The 21,989-nt window shown below is 35.7% G+C and overlaps 2 protein-coding genes and 1 long non-coding RNA gene across 4 annotated transcripts in view; 2 read left to right on the forward strand and 1 right to left on the reverse strand.

Moving 5' to 3' along the window:
- Positions 1 to 14,121, forward strand: part of LOC143906753 (cytochrome P450 6k1-like) — a 40,035-nt gene extending 25,914 nt beyond the window's left edge. Inside the window, exons 8-9 of one of the 2 annotated variants that reach the window (XM_077423012.1) lie at positions 601 to 875; positions 1,230 to 5,496. In XM_077423012.1, coding sequence (XP_077279138.1) covers positions 601 to 875; positions 1,230 to 1,307 — 353 coding nt within the window. In that variant the 3' untranslated portion in view covers positions 1,308 to 5,496. Of the gene's footprint in view, positions 1 to 600; positions 876 to 1,229; positions 5,497 to 13,039 lie in introns of those variants that run through there. The other variant, XM_077423013.1, reaches the window with a different exon arrangement.
- Positions 14,122 to 15,118: 997 nt separating this feature from the next.
- Positions 15,119 to 21,256, reverse strand: LOC143906752 (protein unc-45 homolog B-like). The gene is made up of 5 exons (XM_077423011.1): positions 20,382 to 21,256; positions 18,871 to 19,293; positions 18,233 to 18,562; positions 17,713 to 18,150; positions 15,119 to 17,392 (listed from the first exon to the last, which is right to left on the reverse strand). The coding sequence occupies exons 2-5, from the start codon at positions 19,279 to 19,281 to the stop codon at positions 15,665 to 15,667; spliced, it is 2,907 nt and encodes a 968-aa protein (XP_077279137.1). The 5' UTR covers positions 19,282 to 19,293; positions 20,382 to 21,256; the 3' UTR covers positions 15,119 to 15,664.
- LOC143906759 (uncharacterized) lies at positions 21,020 to 21,406 on the forward strand. The gene is made up of 2 exons (XR_013259649.1): positions 21,020 to 21,156; positions 21,255 to 21,406. It is a non-coding gene; the product is annotated as an uncharacterized LOC143906759 (long non-coding RNA).
- Positions 21,407 to 21,989: the final 583 nt, after the last annotated feature.

A 21,989-nucleotide genomic window follows, 5' to 3' on the forward strand; every position in this document is an offset into this window, starting at 1 on the left:
TGTTTTTAAAAATTTAACTTACACTACTATGGTTTTTACCCCTCCATATATAAATACTTTGCATAGTGTGGTAATGTTCTCTTTTGCGGCATGTATTATTGGTGGAAGCAAATTGAGAACATTTAAATATGGGGTTTATTCTCTTTAGGTGTTACTTTCATTTGAGGGTTCATATTTATAAGGTTTATACCGTCATTTTTAAAGATTATCCATTAATTGAAGGTTATAACCGCCACTTGAAGGTTAACCAGCATCCAAAGAAAAACCCTTAAAGTTGGGTGTGATTTCGGACCGCCAATTGAAGCAGGTTACCTGCAATTGGCGGTCCGAAATCACACCTATAACTTTAAGGGTTTTTCTTTGGTGTTTTTTTAACGGTTAACACCAAAAGTTTGAGTGTATTTTTCCAGAAAGGTAAGCGAACACTATCAACGAATTGTTGTTTATTATCATATTATTAATTTTCAACATTTTCTTACAATATCTATTAATTCTCCTCTAAAAACACTTGTGATTGTTTCCGACGTTTAAATGTTCGCTATTAAAATCAAAGAGATAAAAGAGATAAAGACAGCGATAAATATTGAATGCTTACCACAGAGTTCGAGGGAGACAATTTGCTGTATCAGACCGGTACTTTTTTATCCGGCTTTGAAACGAGCTCTACATGCACATCCTTCACCCTCATGGAACTGTCGAATCATCCAGAGTATCAGGAGCTAGCCAGGAAGGACATTAATAGTGCGATCGAGAAACACGGCTGGGCATACGAGGCGTTCCAGGAAATGAAATATCTCAACCAAACTATACTCGAAAGTCTGAGGCTGCATCCACCCGTGTCTACCCTCGACAGATACACTCGTCAGAATTACAAGGTCAATCTTGAAATCCAATTGTAATACTTTTAGAAAGATCTCTGACCTCATTACGGTATATTTAACTCGATCTAAAATATTTCAAAATTTTCGAACTTGAACAGAAGTACAAAAGAAATTAAAAATCACAAACTTTTTCATAAGATTTGTTTAATAAAGAATAAAAGAAGATAACTTTTGAATAATATATGATAACTTGCACACGTTTGGAATGATTGAATATTAATATATTTAATGGTAAATTATCTATTATTTATTAAAGCAGCTTTGTTTTTAACAAAATTTACGCTGTCTGCGAAATGTATTTTACATAGTTTTTATTTTATATATTTAAAAATATATATAAAACTCCAGATTCCTAATACAGGATATCACCATCGAGAAAGGCACGCCAATATATATCTCCTTATATGGGCTTGGTGTAGATCCTAGATTCTGGGATGAACCGGAAGTATACAACCCCGACAGATTCGCCGAAGACAACGCCATTCCCGATGCCTACATGACGTTCGGGATTGGTCGTAGGAATTGCGTAGGTAAGCGATAGTAAGAGCAATAGTAATATAGATAGATAGATAATGTTCTAGAAATATATATTGCTCCTAAGAATTAAAAAATTAAAAAAAGGACGTAAAAAAAGAAAAAAGTGACAGCAAAATAGATATCAAAAAAATATGCCATCAAGATCTTATCAACGTTAGATATCGAAATTAAATTCTACTTTCTGATGAGAGATTATGACTTGCCATTTCTGTTATTCATAAAGTTAACTTAAGATAAATAACTTTTTTACTTAAAAACAAAAGCATATTAAAAAGAAAAGACCTGAAAAGACAAGAAAAAAGTAATAACAAAATAAATATCAAGAAAAACAACTTACTAAGTTCTTATCAAAATAGAGAAAAAGATATTGAAATAAAATTTTTCTTCCTGATCAGAGATCTTACGATAAATAACTTTGTATACGTAAAAACCCAATTATATAATTAATAAGCTATCCAATACATCGTTATCTAACAAATGAGAGGATTATCACGAGAAAAGTAATAAAAAAGTAGGGTATACACACATATACATATTCTCGATTATATAATTGCGTAATCGATCATTACTATCCCAGCATGATATATTTTTTGTGAATCATTTTTTGAAATATTTTAATAAAATATTTTAACAATCTTTCGTAAATATCTTTAAAACATTTTAAAATATTTTTTAAGAAAATATTTTACAAAAATATTTTTTAAATGTTACGCAAATATTATAAGAAATATTTTTATTAGACTAGTATGAAATATTTCATGAAAGATTTAAAAATATTTTAAATATATGTATATAAAAATATTTTTAAAAATGTATGAAAAATCTTTTACAAAATATTTCTGTTATATATGGCAAATATTTTATAAAATTTTTTTAATCAATTACGATATCTTTTATAAAATAATTTAGAAATATTTCAAAAATTCTTTATTAAACATTTCTAGCAATACATCAAAATTTTTTCTTAAAATTTCACAACAAATAGTTTGGAAATCTTTGAGTAATATTTGTGCGTTTTGAACAAGTAAAATAAGTAAATTAAATATTTTATACTTATTTGCCGTTTTTATATTCACTAGACATCACAGACGCGCGCTTTGCGCACGCTGAAATCTTCGAGTAATATTTGTGCTTTTTGAACAAGTAAATTAAAAATTTTATACTTATTTGCCGTTTTTAATTTTTATATTTACTAAACATCATAGACGCGCGCTTTGCGCGCGCTATTTAGCTTTTTACTATGTTTGGATTCATGTATATACATATACGTACTTATACAAATCTTCATTCTTAAATAGCAAAAAGTTGAATGCACGATTTTCTAGTTATAATCCTCGCTAATGCGATACGTATTCGCTCTGTGCGTTTGGTTGGAGGGGATAGCACGAGCTACGAAAGCGCTCGGGTGAGAGAATAGTGAACTCAGGGTGGAATATTTTCCTATTCAACTAGACGTATTATTATTAAAAATGGGTCATCGTAGTTGTTGCGTCACAAGTTGTAAGAATAATGAACTGAAAAAAAAATTTTTTTTAATATAACTTGTATGAAAAAGTAACTTTATTGAATCTACATTTTTTACTTTTTATTACAGACATTTTTCAAAGCAAAATTTAATTAACAGTAGTTATTATTTATTGTTTTCTGATATAAAAAATAGGAGTTCCAGTAATTAAAGTGACATAAATACCGCTGTGCAGTCAACCTCCAATTATGTAGTAACAATCATAGATTATGGCGCGTATAGCAATTTTTACTTACCGAAATTATTAACAGTAAAATGTAAAAAAATACACTGCATCTATTGCACAAGAAGCTTTGGTAATAATCAACATATAATAATAAACATATCTCATATCTCATCGTTGTTTCCACTTTTATTGCATGGCGATAGCGGTAGATGGCGCTGAAACGCACGGAGCGAATAGGTAGGTGTTCTGTTTTAGTGTTATTTTTAACTTTGAAACATAAGAATAATTCCGTAAACAGCGTACGGGATAGTACCCGCCAAAGTCCCGGATTGGTGAGGGCCATTTTTCGCGTGGCGTTGCCGCGTCTTGGATTCTTTAGCAATACGGCCTGGTCCGCGTAGCAGAAGGCAGTAATTAACGTATCAAGGCTGATAAGCACCCGCTTTTTATAAATTACATATATTCTTATGCACACATGCGTATATATATATAATATCTATCTAATTATTATGTGTATGTTTATAATTGTCTGATGACAAATAATAACAGTAGCACAATTGAGAATGTGAATTAGTATACATAGTATATATTGACGCGGGTACTTATTAGACTTGGCAATTTACTGCATCTCTTGCACCTCAAATAATTTTTTTCTTGTAATGTAAATGAATTATGTAAAACTATTTCAAAGGATCTATCGATCCATTCTTGATGGGGTAAAACAATAACTTCTATAACAAATGCAATAAATATTAAATTTATATAGTATTGATTTATTACACTCAGTCTCTTAGCATCAGAGTAGAGGGTAACGCAGCTGATGAACAGTATAGATAACAAACTGAATAAAAATCTTAATTATTATAACATAATGATATTAAGAATTAAGATTTTTATTCAGTTTGTTAATTATCTATAACTGCATAACGTGTGCAGTTTACGCCGAAGCGGCTGTTTTAACGCGAGCGATATGTTTCGTCGACGGATGATTAGCTAATTATAATTGTATACAGAATACTGGATATTTGCGTAAAGTATCGTTGCCTCGCGAATAAAGTCGAAGGACCGTCGAGAAGAGGAAACTCGCGGTGCTTTCATTTCCCTTCCGAGTGCGCTTTTCAATCTTTTATCCGTTTTCGCCCTCGTCTTCGTTTCCATTGTTAGTATGCGGCCGTTACTGCACTCCATGAAGAGTATCATTGCTTTGTCGAATAATACATAAGCAAAAGAGATGTTTTTCCTTGTGCTTAGAAATCCAAACAGATTTGATTTCGAGAATCATAAAGAAATTGTATTGTGTTACTTTCTTTCCATCGCGGCGAGTACCTAATCGTTTTTATACATTTATAGTTTACAAGTATACAGAGTACTTGAAAAGAAAGAAAAAAGGTGATCGTCGCGTTTTTTTTTCACAGAGACGGGCAAACGTGTAACTGTGTTCACGTTGCCCGACTAAATCAAACTTGGATGCTACTAAGTATTTAGTTTTTATCCATCGAGACTTTAGGGTGCCGCAAATGCTGATATCAAAAATAATTATAATTTATCTTAGTGGAGTACGTACATCTTTTCGGCTTAGAAACGAAGACAATGACGATCAAACGAACGCTTCCGTTCTTGTCCCAAAATTGTTTTCGTTTTCTTTTGTAGCGAACGTTTCGAGGAATTTGCTTACGACGGTTCGTTAGCGGTAATTAACGATTATACGGAGCCGTCATATTTTCCACAACGCGTCGGGAAAAAATTGAATGGTTTCTATATGTATTCAGAGAATGTTGATTCATCATATTATTCTTTCAAACTTGCTTTTTCCTTTTAAAAATTTACACCAAGAGAAACTTTTGTTACATATTACTTTATTTTGATTTTTTTTAACATCTTTATTTTTTAAAAAAGAAACGAAAACCGTAGAAGAAAATTATTAAACTTATCTTTATCGTGTTGGAAATTCATTCAATTTTATCGCTACGTGTCTCAACTTCTCTTGTTAAAAACAAAAACTAATTTATAGCTTTATGATTTTACATATTGTTAAATTTCAGTTTTGTCAGATGCGATTTGTGCGAGCTTATTTCGTGGAGCAAATATTTTGTTGCGTTTTTTAGAAAATGTTCATCCGATCATTAGCGAAGCGACGCGATCCATTTATATTCGATCACGAGGGACTGCGCAAATTTTCGCATTATTTGCGGATTTTATAACTTTATTGACAAGTATAAGATCTAAGATCTTTCGCATAACTGATTTACGATTAAACTTGCGCTTTATTGAGGCTCAGATGTACACCCGTCTGTATCACGTCAATAAAAATCTGGCTGCAAAACGTGTATGAATTCATTCGTTTAGCAAAGGATGCGCGTTGACCTTAGAAGTGCACGTTGGAATTTCATCCGGAGGGAAAAAACTTTGTCGCATTTTTTTAATTTTCCTGATTCTCAAAATACATTCTTCGTGTATATTTTTTTGTGCAATGCTCCTAATATTATTTGATTTTTGTAGATTAATTTTCTTTTCATGAAATATATTTTGGCAACTATGCCGTCTATAGAAAGAAATCTGTCGGACCTGTGCTAACTCGGACCACGTGCGTTTCTGACGTTTAAATATTAGTGAAATTCGGTTAGAGAGAGTGATTGAATTCTCTTAAAAAACAAAAAAATGACCTGTCTCGTTTTTTGATAGAAATTCGATTGAGATGCTAAATATTAATTTATTAGGTGCGTTCGGGAAGACGCTATTAGTGCTATTTGCTTATTTTATCCTTGTTTTACACCTGATGAAGCGATAAAGATAGAATGACGCAATAGCGCTAATAGCGCGCTTCCCGAACACAGCCATTGTGTTATAAATTCGACGTTCGCTTTTCGCGTGAGACTAGCTGGCATCGGCTTCCTATTTCGCTAAACGGGCCTTTCTCAGTAGGATACGTTTCTTTCATTATAATATAGAGAAGAGAAGAAGCTATAGGGATAGATACACATACATTTTGTACGACAATATCGGGGGTCTATCGTTTGTATAATACGATTATTTTTTCTCTGGGCCCGGAGCCTCGTCCACGATGACGATATCGCGGACACGGGATGTCTCCAGGATCGTGATCCGATTACTTTGTACTAAGAATAATTTTGCATAAATTTCTTTTGTGCCTTTTATATCACATGTATTTTTCAAGCAAAGTTCATTTGTAGAATTTACGCGATGGAAGATATATATAGGGCGTACCGCGCCAAATCGGACACCATTTGGGTTTTGCATCTCCGATTTTTTTGAAAATTTTTTATGTTATAGTATTAGTTGAAAAAAACCTCCATGATTTTTTTCAAATTTTTTGTCGAACCGTTTTCAAAATATCGATGTTTGAAAAATTACGTTACTTTTTTTTAAACGCCCATAATTTTACGAAAAATGGGCCAAAAAAATGGGACGTTTTTTTTCAAATTTTTTTTTTAAACACACTTGATAAAAAATATCAAAAAAATTTTTCAAACTGTGTTTCTATAAGATTTTCAAAGGACCCCGCACCAAAACCTATGGAAATAGGTTCTCGGCGAAATTGTCTGAAACTTTGGAAAAATGTTGTTCATGTCATCTTGATCAAAAGTTCTCAAGGCAACAACTCTCTTTAAAGCAGAATTTTTGCTCCAAGAGACCTCAAAGATGGATATTTTATCACGCGATCACAGATGATTTCACCCATTCAGCTTTCAGAATAATGATTGTGTGTGTTTGTGTGTGTATTGCATAACCCATAAAACCTAATAACCTAATGTATTGATGAATAACAGTAATAACAGTATGAACCGTCGGGATTAGCGTTATACAATGTGCACCGCAAGAAGGTTGCGCGATCGGATTTTGCACATTATTATGGCCCTGAAAAGGACCGATTTTGTTCTCAGGTTTCATGGGTTATGCAATACACACACACACAATCATTATTCTAAAAGCTGAATGGGTAAAATCATCTGTGATCGCGTGATAAAATATCCATCTTTGAGGTCTCCTGGAGCAAAAATTCTGTTTTAAAGAAAGTTGTTGCCATGAGAACTTTTGATCAAGATGACATGAACAACATTTTCCCAAAGTTTTAGACAAATTCGCCGAGAACCCATTTCCATAGGTTTTTGTGCGGGGTTTTTTTTGACAAAAATTTTTGATTTACAAAAAACACGTATTGATCGATTTTCTCCAAAATTTTTTGTAAAAAACTCATCGATTGATTTCACAACTTTTAAGCCTAAATTTATAATGAGATAATAACGGGATCTATTTCTTTTTTCGATTTTTTAATTTCCATCTTTTATTTATCCGTGCTGAAAAATATCTGAAAAGAAAAAATAATTTACACAGGAACTACTATTAATAATTATTTAAGACATAGTGATTACTTACTAAATAGTTTACAAATTGATTTCAGAAAAAAATACAGTGAAATTAAAGCGTTTATTATTTATGCTTGATAAATTTTTTTTTATTAAGTAGCGTTTATTTTTTTACACGTTGAAATATTTTAAAAATTCGAGATTCAACAGATGATGAAAATTGTTTAAATCTCAAAGTGCCTTCTCCGTCTGGAATTACACAATGATATTTCTGCGTTCCTGTTATTGTCTTAGCTCTAATATATCGCTTGTCTAATGATTCTTTGCTCTGAATATAATCTTTGTTAGAGAAGAATTGCGCATAGATATTTGGCAAATTTTCCGACGGAGCACCTCAACAATTTAAAAATTATAAAAATTTTATAAATCTTAATTTTCATGAAGAAGACTTTGGCTGAATGGCATTATTTTGTAACAGCTCATGGCAAAGGTCCTTGTGATGGAGTAGAAGGAACTGTTAAGAGAATAGCGGCACGAGCAAGTCTTCAACTTCCATATGACGAACAAATCTCAACTCCTCAAGAACTATATAACTGGGCGATAAAATTAATTTTTTGCCAAATATCTATGCGCAATTCTTCTCTAACAAAGATTATATTCAGAGCAAAGAATCATTAGACAAGCGATATATTAGAGCTAAGACCATAACAGGAACGCAGAAATATCATTGTGTAATTCCAGACGGAGAAGGCACTTTGAGATTTAAACAATTTTCATCATCTGTTGAATCTCGAATTTTTAAAATATTTCAACGTGTAAAAAAATAAACGCTACTTAATAAAAAAAAAATTATCAAGCATAAATAATAAACGCTTTAATTTCACTGTATTTTTTTCTGAAATCAATTTGTAAACTATTTAGTAAGTAATCACTATGTCTTAGATAATTATTAATAGTAGTTCCTGGGTAAATTATTTTTTCTTTTCAGATATTTTTCAGCACGGATAAATAAAAGATGGAAATTAAAAAAATCGAAAAAAATATAGATCCCGTTATTATCTCATTATAAATTTAGGCTTAAAAGTTGTGAAATCGATGATAGTTTTTTACAAAAAATTTTGGAGAAAATCGATCAGTACGTGTTTTTTGTAAATCAAAAATTTGTGTCAAAAATTTCAAAATCTTATAGAAATACAATTAAAAAAAATTAAAAAAAAAATTTTTGAAAAAAAAAAACGTTCCATTTGGCCCATGTTTCGTAAATTTATGGGCGTTTAAAAAAAATAACGTAATTTTTCAAAAATCGATATTTTGAAAACGGTTCGACAAAAAAATTTGAAAAAAATCATGGAGGCCTCTTTCAACCAATACTATAACATAAAAATTTTCAAAAATCGAAGATGCAAAACCCCAAATGGTGTCCGATTTGGCGGGAAAAAACCCCCCCATAAAAAATGGTTTTGTTGGGTTGTTACTCCCTTTTCGGAAAAGTTAATTCTACTGTAGTAATTTCGATAAATTTTTCCCTTGCCGGGGAAAAATTTTTTTGTAACCCCTTGATAATTTAAAATAGGTAAAGAGTTTTTATATGTAAGTTAATTTTAAAAAAATAAAAGTTGGTTAAAGTTTTTTGGGGTGTGGTGTGTGTGTGGGGGGTGTGTGTGTGGGTGTGTGTGGGTTTTTTGTGTGGGTGTGTGTGTGTGTGTTTTTGTGTGTGTGTGTGTGTGTGTGGGTGTGTGGTGTGTGTGTTTTTTTGTGTGTGTGTGTGTGGTGTTTGTTGTGTTGGGGTTTTGTTTGGGTGTGTGTGGTTTGTGTGTGGGGGGTGTGTGTGTGGGTTTTTTGTGTGTGTGTGTGTGTGTGTGTGTGTTTTTGTGGGTGTGTGTGTGTGTGGTGCGTGTGTGGTTTTTTGTGTTTTTTTTGGGGGGTGTGTTTTGGTTTTGGGGGTGGTGTGTGTGTTTGTGTTTTTTTTTTGGGTGTGGTTTTTTGTGTGTGTGTGGTTTTGGTGTGTTGTGTCGGTGTGTGTGGTTGTGTGTGTGTGTTGGGGGTGTTTTGTGGTGTGTGTGTGTGTTGTGGGGGGGTGGTGGTGTGTGTGTTTTTTGGTGGGTGGTTTTGGGTTGGGGGGTTTGTGTGTGGGTTTTTTGTGTGTGTGTGTGTGTGTGTGTGTGTGGTGTGTAGTGTGTGGGGTGTTGTGTGTTGTGTGTGTTTTGTGTGGGTGTGTGTGGTGTGTTTTGGGGGTTTGTGTGTGGGGGGTGGTTTTGGGGGTTTGTGTGTGTGTGTGTTTTTTTTTGTGTGTGTGTGTGGTTTTTTGTGGTGTGTTGTGTGGGTGTGTGTGTGTGTGTGTGGGGTTTGTGGGGTGTGTGGTGTGGTGGGTGTGTGGGGGGTGGGGTGTGTGGGGGTGTGGGGTGTGTGGGGGGGGGTGGTGTGGGGTGTGTGGTGTGTGGGGTTTGTTTGTGTGTGTGTGTGTGTGAAAAAATTTTGTGTGGTGTGTGGGTGGGGGGTGTGTGTGGGGGGTGTTTTTTGTGTGGTGTGGTGTGTGTGGTTGTGTGGGGTTTTTGTGGTGTTTGTGTGTGTTTGTGTTGTTTGGGGGTGCTGTGGGGTGTTGGGGTGTTTTTTGTGGTGTGGGTGTGTGTGTGTGTGGTTTTTTGTCGTTTTGTGTGTGGGGGTTTGGGGGGGTGTTGTGTGTGTGGTGGGTGTGTGTGTGTGGGTGTGTGGGGGTTTGTTGGTGTGGGTGTGTGTGTGTGGGGTGTGTGTGGTGTGTTGTTGGGGGTTTTTTGTTTGTGGGGGGTGTGTGGTGTGGTGTGTGTTTTTTTGTGTGTTTGTGGTGTGTGTGTGTTTTTTGGGGTTTTTTGTGGGTGGGACCCCCTTTTTTTGTTTTTTTTTGGGGTTGTGTGGTGTGGGGGGGGGTGTGGGGTGTGTGGTGTTTTTTGTTTTTTTTTTGTGTGTGTTTTTTTTTGGTGTGTGTGTGTGTGTGAAAATTGGTTTTGGAGGGGGGTGTGTGTTTTTTTTTGGTTTTTTTTGGGTGTTTTGTTTTTTGGGGTGTGTGGGGGGGGTGTGTTTTTGTGTGGTGTTTTTTGGGTTTTTTTGTTTTGTGGGGTTTTGGGTTTTTTTTTGTGCTTTTTTTTTTTTTGGGGTTGGGGTTTTTTTGTTTTGTGTTTTTTGGTGTTTTTGGTTTTTTGTTGTGTTGGGGTTTTTTTGTGTGTGTGTGTTTGGGGGTTTTTTTTTGTTTTTTTGTGTGGGTTTTTTTTGTGTGTGTGTTTGGGGGGGTTTGTTTTTGTTGTTTTTGTGGGGTTTGTGGGGGGTGGGGTGTGTGTTGTTTGTTTTTGTTTGGGGGGGGGTTTTTTTTTGTTTTTGTGGGGTGTTTTGTTGTGGGGGTTTTTTTGGGGGGTGGTTTTTGGATGTGTTTTGTTTTGGTGTGTTTTTGTTTTGTGGGTGGTTTTATTTTTTTTTTTTGGGGTGTTGTGGGTTGTTTTAGGGAAAATTTTTTTTTGTTTGGGGTTTTTTTGTGTGTGTGGTTTTTTTCTTTTTTTGGGGTTTCGGGGGGGGCGGGTGGGGGGGGGGGGGGGGGGGGGGAAGTTTTTGGGGGGGGGGGGGGGGGTGTTTTTGGGGGGGGGTGGGGGGGGGGGGGGGGGGGGGGGGGGGGGGGGGGTTTTTGGGGGGGGGGGGGGGGGGGGGGGGGGGGGGGGGGGGGGGGTTTTTTTTTGGGGGGGGGGGGGGGGGGGGTTTTTTTGGGGGGGGGGGGGGGGGGGAGGGGGGGGGGGGCCCTTTTTTGGTTTTTTGGGGGGGTTTTTTGGGTTTTTGGGGGGGGGTTTTGGGGGGGGTTTTTTTTTTTTGGGGGGGGAAAAGGGGGGGGGGGGGGGGGGGTGGGGGTTTTTGGTTTTTTTGTGTTTTTTGGTGTGTTTTTTTTTTTTTTGGGTTTTTTTTTGGGGGGGGTGGGTTTTTTTGTTTTTTTTTGTTTTTTTGGGGTGTTTGGGTGTGTTTTGGGGTTTTTTTTTTGTTTGTGGGGGTGTTTGGGGTGTGGGGGGGGGTTGTGTTTTTTTTGTTTTGTTGTGGGTTTTTTTTTGTGTTTTTTTTTTGTTTTTGTTGTGTTATTTGGGGTTTTTTTGTTTTTTTTGTTTTTTGGGGGGTTTTGGGGGTTTTTTTGGGGTTTTTTTTGTGGGGTTTTTTTTGTTGGGGGGTTTTGGTTTTTTGGGTTTTTGTTTGTTTTGATGTGTTTTGTTTTTTTTTTTGGGTTTTTTTGTGTTTGTTTTTTTTTTTTTTTTTTTTAAAATTTCCCCCTTTCCCTCGCAAAAAAATTTTGCCCCAAATTTTAATTTTTCCTTTTTTAAAAAAAAATAGATATAAAGGCACAAAAAAAAAAATTTTTGCAGAAATTTTTTTTTTATTTTTTTACAAAGTAATAGGGCCCCGATCCTGGAGAAGGGCCCCCGTCCCCCCGGAAAAAAAGTCATCGGGGGGCGGGGGCCTGGGGCCCACAAAAAAAAATAAAAATAATATATTTATGTGCGTATGCGTATCGTGCTCGTGCGATTGCGTGTGCGTGTGTATGAATATGTATGTTCAATTGCATTACGGTTTTATATGTAATATTATTTACTTTCGAGAGACAGTAACAATAAAAAAAAATAACATATATTTCATTTATTATATGTATTTTCGTTTACATTTCTCAACATTTTATCAACGAAATAATAAACAGAGTTTTTTGTCCTAAATAACATTACCGTTTTTCTTTCTTCAAATATACCCTAGAATTCCAAAAAATCCTGATTTTACCATACTAAGTGTATACGCTACCCAGTGTACTAAGAGAGAGAGGGACAGCAATGAGAGAGGGAAAGAGGAAGAGGGTGGGAGGGAGGGAGAGAGAGGAATAAATGGGTGTATGCAAATTACATACATAGAGAAAGGAATAATAATACGAGAGATATCTGTCCTAACGAGGCATCTGTACGACATATCTGTCAAAGCTCGTTCTTTGAAACGGCTTCATAGATCGCAAAATCCTTTTACAGGAGTAAAGTTTAGGTACTAATGAAGGGTGGGATTGTAAAATAATTAGTAATAATTAAAAAAAATGTAAAATTGCCTAACGAGATATCTGTACTACATGGGCCCGATTCTCTAACGAGAAACATATGCGCAAACACTGCTCTAACAGAAAGGCTGCAAATTGATTTACTCTCTGTCGCACAGTTTGTAGCCAATAAGCTTGCAGCTTTTCTGTTAGAGCAGAGTTTACGCATACGTTTGTAGATAGAAAATCGGGCCCCATATCTTTCAAAGCTCGTTCTTTGAAACGGCTTCATAGATCGCAAAATCCTTTTACAGGAGTAAAGTTTAGGTACTAATGAAGGGTGGGATTGTAAAATAATTAGTAATAATTGAAAAAAATGTAAAAATGCCTAACGCGATATCTGTACCACATATCTTTCAAAGCTCGTTCTTTGAAACGGCTTCATAGATCGCAAAATCCTTTTACAGGAGTAAAGTTTAGGTACTAATGAAGGGTGGGATTGTAAAATAATTAGTAATAATTGCAAAAAATGTAAAAATGCCTAACGAGATATCTGTATCATATATCTGTCCTGGTTCGATTGCTGTGTAGAAACCAGACAATGTAGCCAACCCCGAAACTGCCCACAGCTGCGTGCGCCATCTCGCCATCTCTCGCAAGATCCGTGAACTACTGCTGTGACATAATTGCTGCTCTGCGTGAATATTTTTGTGAAAAATATACACGATCGTTTCAAAGCTCTCATTTTTATTCCAGGCTTTCAATCTCAATTTCAAAGGTACGTTATTGTTTGTGCACGTCTTCTGAAGGGTGGGAAAGTTTAATTTCGTACATATTACGTATACAACTGTTTATATCAGAAAATAAGGTTTTGAGGTAACAGCATTTTAAAATTTTTTTCAATTATTACTAATTATTTGACAATCCCACCCTTCATTAGTACCTCTACTTTATTCTTGTAAAAGGATTTTGCGATCTGTAAAGCCGTTTCAAAATGAGAGCTTTGAAATGAATTGTCGGTAATTTGGACGGCTTTAGCATCCCCTTAAGGCTCCTGGATGGTCAGCCGAAAACTTTGCGTTCACGGTGGCGACGTACCGTCGCGGCAGAAATCAGAACTCTCTCCAATGGAGAATTCTGTCCTTTGTGACATGTGAATTGTTGACAACCTATATTTTGTTGTGCGTGTTATTTCTTTATTATTTGCTCTCTGCTTGTGCTCTAACGTTTAACGTATTCGTGAAAGTCGTAAAATTGGCCGAAAAAGTAATATTTGCATGCGGAAGGAACGTTTTTCACCTCCTTTTGATCTAGCTGTTTTTCCCGTATGTTTAGGCTTCGTTTTATGGCTGTTTGTTTATTGTCGAGGAAAAAGGGTAGTTTTCGGCCAATTTCGGAAGTGTTCTGAAACGATCTATATAGTGATGTTTTATTGAAATGTCTTTTTTTTTTTTATTTGAAAATGGCATGCACAACAAAATTGGGTGTTTTCCTCGCCTCGATAGTAAGAATCCAATATGGCCGCGGTGACCATCCAGGAGCCTTAAGGTGGCTCTAAAGTGACATCGTTAGTCAATAATACAACTCACATAAAACTTGATAAAATACATTATGATTTTTCCTAAACATCTTATCTAAATAAAAATTATTAATATTGATAATGTTCCCATTGATTTTTATAAGTAGTTTATAAATTTATAATAACTATAAAAGGTCGATTGATTAATGTTGTCTTGATTCTTTCGCGTCAGTGCGCAAGTACTGTGTAGATAGTGTAGATCTAGCAGCCGACTCGCCGTCTCCCCGCTGGCGTATATAACCTCTTAGCGTGTCTATGACATTTTACTTCCGTGACACGCACATGCATCATCACTTTCTCGATCAAATATTTCTTAAAAATCCATGGCAACACACAACCTTTCATATACCACTGGAAAGCTTGTGATTTCATCTTTCAGTTCAGTGTTCAGTGTTCAGTTTTTTATTAACATCTCTAGTTTTTCTTAAAAGATATCATATCATTTCCGGTAAAAATTCAATAATCTCCCATAAGAGCTATGTTAAAAAGTGATTTTTTATATTGCTCGTTTGCAATAATTTACATCGCAACAGGGTCTCAAATTTTAAGAGATGGTTTATTATATGTTAAAGAACAACCTTCCAAAGTTTTATTTATATGGCTAGTCTTTTATCGATGCAGTATGATACGTCAGATTAAAGCTGTTTCCTGATTGGCTCTCATCACCAGAACAGGCGCACACGTAAGCAATCCCGCAGATAAAATATATCAATATGATGTAGACGCATATGATCATAAAGGTGCCTTTTCATGCTGACGCTCGACGCTCATTTTCAGCGGCAAGAAGGTCGCATGACCACAATTGACGCCGGCGTCAATTGAAATTCATGAAAAGGAAAACAGCGTCAAAATTTCGGCGTCTTCGCGCTGCTTTGGCTTTGACGCTTAAAGCTGAGAAAATCCAGCTTTCTTTGCTTGACGCTAGCGTTATGGAGGATTCACATTGCGTCCGATCACGTCCGATGTTCGACGTACGACGATCCAACATCCAATAACAGAATTTATTATTAGAGACAAAAATTTCCTATTGGATGTCGGATCGTCGTATGTACGTCGAACATCGGACGCAGTGTGAATTCTCCATGAAACGAGCGTCCCATGAATTCGCACTTACACAAGTCATAAGCGTTTATAGCCACGTGACCGGCGTAGCAAATGGTCGCGTTCAGCAGACCAAGCTGCCGAGTAGCTGTCGAACTTGATTGGTTCTTACCTTTAGAACCAACTAATCAACGCATAGTTTGATAAGACGAACTCAATAGTGTGTCTGCTGACCGCGACCAATGAGACACGACGCTGCCTGTCATGACTTCCAAAAGCGCGGGCTTGGTCTAGTGATATACGTATGTAACATCTTCGTGTATTATTTCATGCAGTATTAATATCATACTTCGGCAATTTATATAACAAATAAGCTGTATGTATATATGCCCTGCACAGTAATAATGTATTTAACGATATACAAACACGAATATATAGTAATTATTTACGATTGCACGACTACGTTACAAACGACAAAATTGTAAAAGAAATTTAAATGCAACATTTATTTTATTATTTAAAACACTTTATTTGACATATAAGGAATATATATGACATATAGATCTTAAATATTTTGTCATCTTTCAACAAAGACATCATCGTCCTGTTAGTATCCTTCCGAATTCTGAGTATATGTTTAAGGGTACAAGGTTTTTAGTATGTTCATATACCCATAACTTTATTTCCAAACGATTTAGAAGGTCTAATTGCCCTAATCGACATGCTGTATCACGTTCCCATCTTATTATGACGAGTGCTTCTTTACTAGATCGTTCAACAACAGCCTCTAAAGCAATGGATGTCAATTCCTTGATATTCTTGTTATGCACGGTATTGTTCTTGTTCAATGCCTTCAGTAGTTCCATTATGTCTGTTTCGATGAGTTTTGCAGCAACGTCTTCCATACTTCTTATCATACTTAGCACAAATATAATACCCATTTCCTGTATTTTACTGCTTGGATTAGTGAGTAAAAAGCGTAGGAATTCCAGCCAGAAATTCGAGTCAAAAACTTTCTTACAAGCGTCTTTGTTGGCCACCGTCAGCTTCACTAGAGCTGCTGCTGCTGCGATCTTAATATCTTGATTCTCGTCCTTGTACAATAACATAATAAGATAATCAACTCGAGAATTATCTTGCTCGAAACACTGGATAGCGACTTCACGGCTTAATATTAAAATGTTTATAAGATTTGCTGATGCCAATTTCAAAAGGTAGTCTCCCTCGTACACAAAAGCTTCAATTTTCTGAAATACTCCTTCTTTGAATATATGTTTTCGCATGCTGTCGTTGACGTCAGCTAGATTGCACAAAGCTGTTAGAGTCTGGCAATTCTCATTAACGGAACACTCCGGGTTCAGAAGATTTACGATCGGTTGAACAACCTTCGTGATTATTTGACCGGGAAATATAACCTCGGGACGTTTCGTGAGTGCCAAACGGACCAGGGCTAGCGAAGCCTGCTTCTTTCCCTTGACTGTGCCATCCAGCGCCAACGACAACAATGCCTCCGTACCGCCTTCATCAACAACCATTTCTCTCAATGTCTGTTCACTGCATATCGCGTTAAAAACGCGTGCTATCAATTCCTTGCAGTTCTGATTGTCCGTTTTGGCGACGTCCACCAGATCGCTGATCACACCGGCCTTTGCTAATGCGCACAATCTTTCTTCGAAGTTGTCGTCATCCAGTTCAGAATCCTCGGGAAAATGATATTTGACAAACTTTGTCAATTCTATCATCTCGGGTTCTTGCTCGTCATAAGCGTTGCACAAGTTCACCAACGTTGTAAGCATGCCGAAGAGAACAGACTGATCAGCAGTCTCGGCGATCTCGATCATCGTAAAAATGGCATCTAGATCCTCGATCAACTCCTCTTTGACTTTAGCATTGAAAGTGAGATACGACAGACCTTTTACGGCCCACTCTTTCATATTCTTTTCTTTCTTTGGATTAGTCAACAATCGTCTGCAAGCCTCAACCAATTTCTTGGCCGCTCCACCCGCGAACGGTTTGATAGTCACGTCTGAGTCTCCGGAACTGCCCATCTCGCAAAATCGCACTAACGCTCGAACCCGAACTGAATCATCCTTGGATTGACATAGCTTTTTCAATACATCTACACCCTGATTTACAATCGCGCAGGCTTTGTCTTTCTTGGTCATAGCGGCAACGATACATTCGAGAGCTACTTTCTGTTGCAATACATCATCCGTTCCAGCCATAACGAGGATCGTTTCTAAAATCCCTTCTTTAGCCACAACTGTGTTTCCAACCTCCAACGGGCCCAATAATAAAACTGTTATCGCAACTACTACACGTACCTGTAAAACAATTGATTAACAAGTCATTGATTTTTATATTTCGTGAAACAATATTGATTTAAAATCAAGGAAGCTACAGTTATTATTTAATTTTGATAGAAAATAGCAGAAATTTCTAGTAAATTACGCTTCAGAAAATGCTATAGATGTTAAAGTCATATTCTTTTAATTTAAAACTTACAGATTATATGCAATATCGACAACCAAAAAGGAGATTTTTTTTTACATTTTTACTTTAAAACTAAAGAGTTTAAATGCTCAAATCGGCTATAGTTAAAAAGATACTCATAAAAAAAGATCGAAAGTTGCAAAATTCATACTTTAGATTCTATGTCTGGCGAATGCAATTTATCTTCAATAAATTCATCAACGGCGTTGATAAATGTTTTCTTATCATCATAGTACACGTTTTCATATATTTTTGCTAAGCACGCACTGATTATAGTTTGCGTGGAAGATGTGATGTCCAGCAAAGATTCAGAATAGTATTCCTCCATTTCACTGGCTACCTCCATCAATCTTTGCACACCGCGAAGTTCGACAAATCGGTTGGCCCAACCTAACGTAGTTACGCAATGAATATTACTCATAATAAGTTTTATTATTGCGTCTCTAGCAAGGCCTGTTAACATCCTACTCGTTATACTGTACGACAAGCACAACATAATCGTGTCTATTTCCTTTTGCGCATCGCACAAATCCTCGTTGGGATTTGAATCGGGTTTATTATTCATGTCGATGTAAGTGTCCAATATATTCTAAATCAAAATATGTGCAATAAATTTTTAATTACTGAAATACGTGTGAAATAAAACTACATGTATTTTACTCGATATTTACCTGTAAACAATATTGAGACGCGTTAACTCTCTTTATAGACGTGCTATTTATCATTTCCAAACACCAAGGCAAACCAACGTATTTCATGACGGACTCGGTTCGAGTAATATTGTTTTCGCATAACACGCCTACAATACGAATCGCGCTACAGATCACTTCCTCGTTCTTTTCCACTTTCACAAGTTGTGCGATTTTTGATACACCTTCTTTTTTGAAGATCTCTGCGGCACCAGTTTCGTCACGTGCGAGCACAAGCAAATCATTCATAGCGATTTCACGTTCCTTTTCATTTGCGTTCACATCAAATGCTAGATCCAGCATTTCTGATACCTAATATAAAGCAAAATTAAGCATATACTTAAATATAATAATCTGCAATAAAAATTTAAATAACTGTGACATTATATTCGTATGATGTAATTTTTACCCGTATAGTGTGCAGACTATTAATTAACAAAAACTAATAATTATATAATAAAAGACAAAAACTCAAATCTATTTGTCAAATTTTGTGTGATATTGAACAAAAACTCTTACTGATACTTACATGAAGAATGTATTTCATTTTTATTCTTTTATCTAGATTAAATTATCATGTCTTGCGAGTTGACAAACTTGTAATAGTTACGTATATTTACCTTGGCACTAATATGTGATTTTTCCTTACGACGTTCTTGTACAATTTCACGTAAGTGCTCCACTACAAGTTGAAAATCTTCGTTATTAGGATTTAATGAAATAATAATCTCTGCATCCTGATATGCCTCCTCGAATCTTCCTAACGCTTCTAGTGCTTTACATCTTCGATACAATGCTTTGTTACAGCATATCTTTAACGCACTATTGCAGTCATCAATAACTTTCTCGTAATCGCTCAGCTGTAAATAAATACCAGCTCGATTTCTGTAGTACATTCCTTTGTATGTTTTGTTCTCTTCTAGTTTCAGTGCGTTTGTGTAGTGACTTAATGCTTCTGACAAATTGCCTTTCCTAGACTCTTCGTAACCCTTAGCGTACCATTGCAGTGCACTCATATGTGACTCTGTCATGGTGGAATAACTCTACAACACAAATTATATGATGTTACATATTATATGTTTTAACATAGAAAGAGTCTGACATTTAATACCATATCTCTTGATGATTCATGTATTATCGTAAATGTAAAAAGCACAGTTATTACTAAATAATTATATGCATGTATGAGACAATAGGCCTGTTGATTTTAGCTGAACTACTTGCACAGTTCAGCTAAAACGAACAGGCTTAATACATGTACATAATGGATCAAAAATATATGCACAGTTCAATAATAGCAATGCAACTTCTAGTGTGAGACATGCATGTAAATTAGTGTAATAAATAGTTGCAATGATTTTTATATTATAAAGTTGACTTTCGTTGAACATTGGAAAACAGACGTTAATCATTGAAGTCATCATTCAGCGTTCGTTCTCAGAATTTCCAGAAGCCGCTTGTGCATATTAGACAATGTGGAACTATACAAACGACTTATGATGCTACATGCAAATATTTGATTTCATTTTAACGCGAAAGATGCAATTATATACGCTTCGTTGCAAGAAGCAATTTACACCCCTCCCTTTTTTGGGTCGGAAATTTAACTTCCCAACGAAAGAGAGTCTGGGAAAGGCAAGTGATTCATCTGAGACGCGCGATAAATTAACTTGCGCGAGGATGAATCTCATTCCATCGACATTTTCTCTTACATAAAAGTACTTAACCCTTCGCAGAACACGTGGGGCTTTCAAGACCCACTCGATATTTCAAATTCGAATTTTACGGAGATTTTAATTAGGCATAAAAGACCCAGGTATTCGACGAAAGTAACAGAATTGTTCTGCGAAGGGTTAAGGTACCGTCAATCAAGTATTTGTTTTTCAATTTTTAATACATCTCGAGTTCTTTGTTCGTTTCTTGAGTTATTAATGACCTCGTGTGCTCTCTCGTGTAATTTCTTTTTCCGATTATTACTAACGTATCCCGTATTAATGACCTCGTGTGCTCTCTCGTGTAATTTTTTTTTCCGATTATTACTAACGTATCCCGTATTACTTTTAACAGCCTTTGTTACATTGAACCTTTGTTTATACCGTCTGCGAAACAAAACAGAATGTAAATTCATTACCTGTCGGATAGTTTCCTCTTCGTAACGTTTAGAAGATTGAGGGACACTGAGAGCGCGGGTCGCGACTTACAACTTAACAAATGAGATACGACGCTGCATATCACGTGACTTCCAAAAGCGCGGGCTTGGTCTAGTGATATATGTATGTATGTATGTAAACATACGTCTCCGTGTATATGTATTAATTCATGCTATAAAAAATAAATTAATTGCATGTAATATGTCTTGCGCATTGCAGTAAACATATATTTCAAGATATATAAACACAAATATAATTACATGATCGCATGACTACGTTTCAAACGACAAAATTGCAAAAATATAAATGTAACATTTACTTTATTATTTAAAGCACTTTATTTGAAATATAAGGAATATATAAGGCATGCAGATTTCGAAAATTTTGTTCTTTTTCAACAAAGATATCATCGTCCTGTTAGTATATCCTTCCGAATTCTGAGTATATGTTTAAGGGTACAAGGTTTTTAGTATTGTGACAGGAAAATTAGGGTGCATCCCGATGGAGAAGAAATAGCGGAACGGAACAGCAACGGAAAAGAGATATGGTGGGGGGTTAACCAATCAGAGTAGTTCCGTTTCAATTCCGTTCCGTTATTTAGTGAGTGGGTTCCCCATGGCACGGAGCTGTTACGGAACGGAAAAGAAACGGAAAAATTTCTAACCTATTTTGTCGAAAGTTCGCAAATAAGTGCAGTGGATCGATTGCTTTGCAACATTTTTATTTTTGCAAATAAAGAGCAATATGTCGTCATCGGTAGGTATTACATGTGAAAATAAAATATATATGTTAAAATCCTATGTTAATATGTTAATGCTAATTAACCGAATGTGATATATTTCATTAATTTCCAGAAATTCAAATGTGGATATGTTCAAAGCGTCCTGTTCAAAGAGCAACAGCATTAATTCCTTCCACATCAACAAGTGACAACCTCAACGTAGATGATGATCTTATTCCCATCATCAATGACAATCCTACGTCACTGTCTCCAGTCTCTCCGGCGTTATTGCTGTTATTCTCACTCTCGACGTGTGTTTCTAAAGAATCTAAATAATAACAGATTTAGTTTTACAACAAATTTATATATCATTTACATATTCTAACCATTAGTTATAATGAATATATATTGCCTCTCTTGTACACAAATATACGTACCATTTATAAAGAGATTTCGATCTTTATCCATTATTAAATTCGTATGATTTGCTAAGCAAGGATGTGAAAGTTTTCCGTCTTCATCGAACCAAACAATCCAGCGGCAATATCCACATTTGAATTTCTGGAAATTAATAAAGTATATCACATTCGGTTAATTAGCATTAACATATTAACATAGGATTTTAACATATATATTTTATTTTCACATGTAATACCTACCGATGACGACATATTGCTCTTTATTTGCAAAAATAAAAATGTTGCAAAGCAATCGATCCACTGCACTTATTTGCAAACTTTCGACAGAATAGGTTAGAAATTTTTCCGTTTCTTTTCCGTTCCGTAACAACTCCGTGCCATGGGGAACCCACTCACTAAATAACGGAACGGAATTGAAACGGAACTACTCTGATTGGTTAACCCCCCAC

This window comes from Temnothorax americanus, unplaced genomic scaffold (genome assembly GCF_048541705.1).
Source record: "Temnothorax americanus isolate GAGA-0224 unplaced genomic scaffold, ASM4854170v1 Scaffold75, whole genome shotgun sequence".
NCBI lineage: Eukaryota > Metazoa > Arthropoda > Insecta > Hymenoptera > Formicidae > Temnothorax > Temnothorax americanus.

Bases quoted from the DNA above. Each gene is read 5' to 3' on its own strand.
- LOC143906752 (XM_077423011.1), bottom strand. From the start codon at position 19,281: ATGACAGAGTCACATATGAGTGCACTGCAATGGTACGCTAAGGGTTAC. The intron at 18,151-18,232 runs GTAAATATCGAG...ATTTTGATTTAG, and splicing joins CGTCTCAATATTGTTTACAG to AATATATTGGACACTTACAT. The intron at 17,393-17,712 runs GTATGAATTTTG...ATTGTTTTACAG, and splicing joins CGCCAGACATAGAATCTAAA to GTACGTGTAGTAGTTGCGAT.